A 7,545-nucleotide genomic window follows, 5' to 3' on the forward strand; every position below is an offset into this window, starting at 1 on the left:
AATAGGGTGGAGTTGAAACCAGGCATAACCAACATTCTTGGGTCCGGTCGGGATCGGAGTGATTTAACACCTGATAGGCTCCTGTCATTAGATCAAGAAGTCTATCTCCTGACCCAGGCCTCTGAGGCTGCATAGTGGGGCCCATGGCGGTTGGGCTAGGGGAAGAAACGGAAGCATTTTGGGCTGTTGGCCACAGGGGTGGAGGTCTTGGCTGAGAGGGCCTCCTCTGAACTGATAAAACCGGCTTGGGGCCCACAGATTTAGTAGTGGGTAAGGTCTTTTTAAGCCTAATTCTAAAAGTGAGGCCTATATCTTTTCGATCTTTATAAACCCTAAGGCCCCATCTAAAACCTTGTGAAGTCCAAGTCTGTTGTTTAGCCTGGGGAGTAAATTGAATCAACAGGGGATTGCACCATCCTTTGGTTGCGCTCTGGGGATTGCATACCCCCGATTTTAGCCCCCAGAGGGACGTATTAAGTGGGACATGTTCCCAGCTTTTTCTTTTTACTGTAATATAGTCCCAAGAAGAGGAGGGCTTCCAATAAGTGTCTCCCGAGGTTTCACAGCCCCATGAGGCACAAAAATACTGATCTGCCCACCCACATTTGTGATTGAGAGTTCTATTCCGATGTGTGCCAGGACAAACATAAATACCCCATACCCCACTGCCGGAGGGACCCCGTAAAAGGGTCCTCCCAACTGAATTAATACAACTTGGATCAGTGGCCCATCCTGGGGTAATTCGTTCAGGTGCTCGGCCCCCAGGTGGAGGCCAGAAAATATCAGGAACTGCCCAATCGGTGTCTGTTCCAAGGGCAAGGGCACAAGATCTACTTCTAAATCTGGCCAGTAGGGCTGGACCCCAATAGAGGAGCTTAAGTTGACAATATCCCCAGCCTGGTTTTCAATGACCCAGGTATAATTATAAACCTGATGTGGGGAAGCATGGGCTACTCCTAGACTTAGAGTGAAACACAAGCTTATTAGGGTTCCCCACGAGTTAATCTTATCTTTAATGGATTTTGAGTGCGGTGAAGTTTCCATCTGGCTTTCAAATCTGGGTTGTCAGGCTGGTGTTCGGGGTTGGCAGTCTTGACGTGGGAGGCATGGACCCAGGCGGCAATGCCGTCTACCTTTAGGGCTGTGGGTGTCGTCTGCAGTACGGTGTAGGGTCCCTTCCACCAAGGCTCTAAGTTCTTGTTCTGGTGTCGACGAACCCAAACGAGGTCCCCGATCTGGAACGGGTGAGGTACCACTGGGTGGTTCAGTTGCTCTCGGTATGCGGCCGCTAGGGGTTTCCAGACCTCTTTCTGGACAATTTGCAGGGCCTGCAAATGAGCTTGGAGAGAAGGGGGGTCAGCAAAAGAGGCTATATTAGAGTCAAAGAAATGGGCAGCTGGTGGCGGGGCACCATAAAGGATTTCAAAAGAAGTGAGTCCATAAGGGCCCGGTGTATTTCGAGCCCGATACAACGCTAGGGGAAGGAGGGTCACCCAGTCTCTAGTGCCAGTTGCAAGCGTCAGTTTGGTTAAAGTCTCCTTAATAGTTCTATTCATGCCCTCTACCTGTCCTGAGCTCTGGAGGCGGTATGCACAGTATAATTTCCAATCAATCCCCAGCAATGTGGCCACCGACTGACTTACCTGGGAGACGAAAGCAGGGCCGTTGTTGGAGCCCAGTGCCTGTGGCATACCATACCTGGGGAAAATTTCTTCTAAAAGCTTTTTGGTGACGACTTTGGCAGTCTCATGTTTGGTAGGGTAGGCCTCTACCCATCCAGAGAAAGTGTCCACGAACACCAGCAAATACCGGTATCCATATAGTCCAGGCTTGACTTCTGTGAAATCAACTTCCCAATGGGTCCCAGGTCGGTGTCCTCAGACCCTGGTCCCGAAACCCACCTTGCTGTGTCCAGCATTCACTCGTGCACACACGGTGCACCTTTCAGCCACTTGCTGCAGAATCTTGTCTTTTCCCAGCAAATGGTGGGTGCTTTCTTCTCTTTCAAGGAGGGTTTTCATTTTTCTGTAACTCAGATGGGTTAATTTGTGGAGATAATCAATCAAGTAATAAGTCATACGCTGGGGCCACACTGGTTTTCCCTTGAATATGCATTTTTGAATTTCAGGTTGATAGGTGGCCCCCATTTCTCTTAGTAGGTTTTGGTCTTCCTGGCTGTATCGGAGAACAGGCCCCCGGGTAGAGGGGTCTATATTCTTTTCTCCCATAGTCAGGGCCTGAGAAATAACTGAGCCTTCCTGCTGAGCTACCTGTCGGGCAGTCTCATCCGCCAGGCGGTTGCCACGAGCCTCAGGGCTGTCTCCTCTCTGATGCCCCGGACAGTGGATGATACTTAATTTTGAAGGCAAGAACAGAGCCTCCAAGAGAGCTAATATCTCCGGTTTGTTCTTGATCTCTTTCCCCTCAGAAGTGAGTAGGCCTCTCCTTCGGTATATTTCCCCATGAATGTGAGCAGTGGCAAAAGCGTAGCGGCTGTCTGTATAAACATTGAGCTTTTTACCTTCTGCCATCAGGAGGGCCTGAGTTAGGGCGACGAGTTCAGCCCGCTGCGCCGACGTGCCAGGTGGCAGGGCCTTGGCCCAAATTACCTCAGTCTCGGTAGTAACCGCGGCCCCTGCTCTCCGTTCTCCGCTGTCCAGAAAGCTGCTCCCGTCGGTATACCAGGTAAAGTCGGCATCAGGGAGGGGCTGGTCGGTCAGGTCAGGCCGGGTGCCATGTACCTCTGCGAGTATCTGGAGACAGTCATGAGTTTCTGCACCCTCTGGTAGGGGAAGCAGTGCTGCCGGGTTAAGGGCTACCATGGGACCAAAATATACTCGATCAGTGTCCAGCAGGAGAGCCTGATAGTGGGTCATGCGGGCGTTGGAAAGCCATCGGCCCGGAGGTTGTTTAATCAGGGCTTCCACCGCATGAGGAGCCAGAATCGTTATTGGCTGTCCCATAGTCAGCTTGCCAGAGTCTTTAATCAGGAGGGCAATCGCTGCCACCATTCTCAGGCAAGGTGGCCACCCCGAAGCCACCGGGTCAAGTTTCTTGGACAGGTAAGCTATCGGACGCCTCCATGGTCCCAGTTTTTGAGTCAGGACCCCTTTAGCATATCCCTGTTTTTCATCCACAAATAGCTCAAAGGGCTTGTTTAAGTCCGGAAGCCCCAGTGCGGGGGAGGTCAGCAGGGCCTCTTTTATGGTTGCATAGGCTCTCTGCTGCTCATCCCCCCAAGTAAAGAGAGTCCTTGGTTTGGTAAGTGGGTAAAGTGGCGCAGCCATCTCTGCGAATCCTGGGATCCAGAGGCGGCAAAACCCTGCAGTACCCAGGAATTCTCTTAATTGCCTCGGGCTTTTGGGCACCGGAATTTTCAGAATTGTCTGTTTCCGTGCTTCTGTCAACCATCTTTGTCCATCCCTGATCTGATAGCCCAGGTATGTAACCTGCCTCTGACATATTTGGGCCTTTTTAGCTGAGGCCCGGTATCCTAGAGTTTCCAAAGTCCTCAGGAGGGCCTCTGTTCCTTCCTTACATTTTTCCTCAGTTTCTGCAGCCAGGAGGAGGTCATCCACATATTGGAGCAAGATTAAAGCAGGGTGATGAACCCTAAAGTGAGCCATGTCCCGGTGCAACGCCTCATCAAATAAGGTGGGGCTGTTTTTGAACCCCTGTGGGAGTCTGGTCCAAGTAAGCTGACCCGATATTCCCAATTCTGGATCCTTCCACTCAAAGGCAAAAATGGGCTGACTCTGAGGGTGGAGTCTCAGACAAAAGAATGCATCCTTAAGGTCTAATACCATATACCAGGTGTACCTCGGAGGAAGCCCAGTTAACAAATTGTATGGGTTGGGAACTGTAGGATGTATATCCTCCACCCTTTTGTTGACTTCTCTCAAGTCCTGTACCGGGCGGTAGTCTCCCGTCCCTGGCTTTTTAACTGGAAGGAGAGGTGTATTCCAGGAGGATTGACAAGGTACTAGAATGCCCTGATCTAAAAGTCTCCGAATATGAGGCCTAATTCCTTGGTAAGCTTCATGTGACATCGGGTATTGTTTAATGAAAATGGGAGTTGCTGATGCTTTTAGAGTGACCACCAGGGGAGGCTGGTGAGTTGCGAGACCCATTCCTCCTGTTTCCGCCCAGGCTAGGGGAAACTTTTCTAGCCAAACAGTCATTTCTTGCGGCCAAGGCCTTTCAAGCTCGTGAAGTTGGTATTCATCTTCCAGGTTTATGGTTAACACATGCAAAGGCTGTCCCTGAGGCCCAGTAACATGGGCCTTAGTCCCTTCAAAGTGGATTTGTGCCCTGAGTTTCATTAATAGATCTCTCCCCTTATAGTGGATAAGGGCAATCAGGAACATGTAAAAAGGAGTGAGTCACCTTACCGGTGGCGAGTTGGACTCTTCTTTCAGTGGTCCACCGGTACTTTTTCCTCCGGTGGCTCCTTGAACCCACGCCGATTTGTCACTCAGGGGTCCCGGTGAGGTGGTGAGTACTGAATGCTGGGCTCCGGTGTCCACCAGGAAGGTAATGGGTTGCCCCCCCACATTAAGAGTTATCCTGGGTTCGGGGGGGGGCTCCTGACCCTGACTCCCCTAATCCTCCAGGTTTAACAGGGTGGCCTGGGGTTTAGGCTTTCGTGGCCCTTTAGGTCTCTTTGGGCAGTCTCGGACCCAATGCCCTTTCTCCTTGCAGTAGGCGCATTGGTCTTTGTCTACTTGTGGACCCCAGCGGTCTCCCAGGCCCTGCCTACTCTGTCTCTGTCCTGTCACTACTGTGGCCAGTAACTTGCTAAATTCCCTATTTCTCTTACATTCTCTCACGTTCTCTCTTTCCTCTGCTTCTTTCCTTAGCCTTTCATCTCTTTCTTCCTGTGTTTCTCTCTTATTAAAAATCTGCTCTGCCTCCTTCAATAAATCCTGTACTGTACTCTCTCTCAAGTTTTCAAGCCTTTCTAACTTCTTTCTAATATCTGGGTCAGAGTGCCAGATGAAAGACATGGCTACATTGGTTGCTTGACCTGGGTCTTCTGGATCGTAGGGAGTGTACATACGGTATGCCTCCTTAAGTCGTTCTAGGAAAGCAGAGGGGGATTCCTCAGGTTTCTGGGTCACTAACTTAACCTGAGCCAAATTAGTTGGGCACCTTGCAGCCCCACGGAGACCCGCTATGAGCAACTGGCGATAGAGACGTAGGTGTTCCCTACCGCATGCAGTAGTAAAGTCCCAGGTGGGTCACTCCAGGGGGAAGGCAGCATCAATCTGTTGCGGTAACTGGGTGGGCTGCCCGTCATCCCCTGGGACGTTTTTGCGGGCTTCCAGGATGACCCGCTGCTTTTCTTCGGTGGTCAACAGGGTTTGGAGCAACTGCTGGCAATCGTCCCAAGTAGGCTGATGGGTCACTAGAATAGACTCGATCAGTGCTGTGAGCCTAGAAGGGTCCTTAGAGAAAGGAGGGTTATTATTTTTCCAATTGTATAAGTCAGACGCGGAGAAAGGCCAGTACTGGAGTTGGTGGTCAGGCCCCGTTCACAATGGAAGGGCCTGGGAGGAGGGATCGGGAGGGACTTCCTGACGCCCCCTCAATCGTCCTGCCACCGGGGACGAGGTGGATTCTCCCTGGGGTTCCCGTCTGGTGGCCACTCCCTCTGGTTCCCCAACGGGGTCTGGGTTTCTGTAAGGAGGGGGCTGTTCAGTCAAAAGATCCAAAAGAGGGCCATCGTCTGCTGGCAGTACTGGGGGTGTCTTCTTATGCCCAGAGGTCTCTGGAGCCGGTTTCGTGAGGACCGGGTAAAGAGTAGAGTTAGTCGGGGTTGGAACCAGCGGAGGAGGAAGGGAGGGGGCAGACCAGGTGGGTTTCGGGCAAGGGGGAAGGAAAGGCTTTACCCATGGTGGGGGATCTTTGACCAGAGATTCCCATGTGATGATATAGGGAACCTGGTCAGGATGTCCATGGGGTCCAGGGTCTATGACTTTAGCTTTCACCTGTAAAATAACTCCTAGGTTAAAGGTGCCATCTCGTGGCCAGCCCACATCAAAGGTTGGCCACTCAGATGAACAGAAGGTGTCCCATTTTCCTTTTCGCACTTCCACCGAGAGGTTGTGGGCGATGTCACGGACTTCCTTGAAGTGCTGTAAAGTTAAACTTTTGGGAGTAGTGACAGTTTGTCCCATATTTTCAAATAGATAGAACACAGTTATTACACCCACTACAGAAATTAGACAGACAAAACACAACACAAGCCGCGCGGCACAAGAGCGACGCAAAACTGAAAGCAAAAATTCAGATGGAGACTGCGTTGGAGGTCCGGTTCCTCCATCTCCCAGATGAAAAATGTAGCCCTCGAACAGGGGCGAAGCCCCGAAAAGTCCGGGTCGGCTCGTGTTTTCAAACAGACGGGAGCCGAAAAATCGGCTCCCTACCAGAAGAGGGACTCGAACCCTCACAACAAACGGGAGCCAAAACTTAGCCCCCCAGGCCCCCTGAGACGTTTCCCAGGGGTGCGGAAGAGAAGTCCGAGTCCGTCGGCTCCTTCTTGCTTCCGCCCTAATACGGATGACTTGGTCAAGCCTCAGATTCGGATGCAAACACTTAGGACAGAAACCAACTGACACACAGACAAACAAGTTCTGCCGGCAATCTTACCTCCCGAATTTGGGTCGGTGGTCCCTGGGTAGGGGTCTCAAATCTCGCTGGGGCCTCCAAATGAAAGACTCCCGGTAGAGCCTCTCTAGACGGGGAGACCCCGCTTCCCAAGGAACAGCGAAACCAGCCTTCGCATGCAAGCCGCAAGAGGTTTATTTCATTACACGGGTACCCGGGGCGACAAAGCCTTTCGGAAGACTTGCGCGCCCGCTGGGTGGAAAGCTGGGGTTTTTATAGGGTTTTAGAGCAGAGGCGTGGGTACAGAAGCGAGAAGCATGGTTACAGGGGGCTGATTGGTACATTTACATGAGACCACAGTTTGAGTCAGAGTTTGGCAGGGACACCAGGATTCCAGGAACTGGGTGGTCGAAACGGTCATGATGACCCCTTAACTTGGCCCGCCACATGTTGTTTTCTTTAGGACTCCTATCTCAACTGGAACAGTCTCACAGATATCCCATGTGGGTGATTAACACAAGCTGTTTTTAGCTCGACTGGGGCAGCCTGACCGCAGATATGACACAGCTGGGTTTCTCAGTAATTTTCCAGTTCCCCACCTAGCCTACAGAGTTTCTCAAAACAGTGGTGTCCCACAAAATGGCGTTAGCTATGTTTAACTTAGGGTGAGGCGGGGGGGTCTTTCACTATCATAACTAAAGAGAAGAGCTAACTTCAAATTTCTTCAAACTATTCCACAAAATAAAAACAGAAGGAACTTTCCAAAACTCATTATATGATGCCATGGTCACCTTGATACCTTAACCAAACAAAGACCCAACCATAAAAATAATTACAGAACTATCTTTCTTATAAACACAGATGCAAAAATGCTCAACAAAATACTTGCAAAACAAATCCAAGAAAATATTAAAGACGTCATAAACTTGACCAAGT

The 7,545-nt window shown here is 50.8% G+C and overlaps 1 protein-coding gene across 1 annotated transcript; it reads right to left on the reverse strand.

The window, feature by feature from the left end:
* Positions 1-983: 983 nt before the first annotated feature.
* LOC129670910 (uncharacterized) lies at positions 984-6,179 on the reverse strand. Its single transcript, XM_055599536.1, is given in 4 exon segments — positions 984-4,340; positions 4,342-4,439; positions 4,442-5,447; positions 5,604-6,179. Coding segments are annotated over 4 exon segments (5,037 nt in total).
* Between the last annotated feature and the right edge of the window lie 1,366 nt (positions 6,180-7,545).

Source organism: Psammomys obesus, unplaced genomic scaffold, assembly GCF_907164565.1.
Source record: "Psammomys obesus unplaced genomic scaffold, mPsaObe1.curated_primary_1811, whole genome shotgun sequence".
Lineage (NCBI taxonomy): Eukaryota > Metazoa > Chordata > Mammalia > Rodentia > Muridae > Psammomys > Psammomys obesus.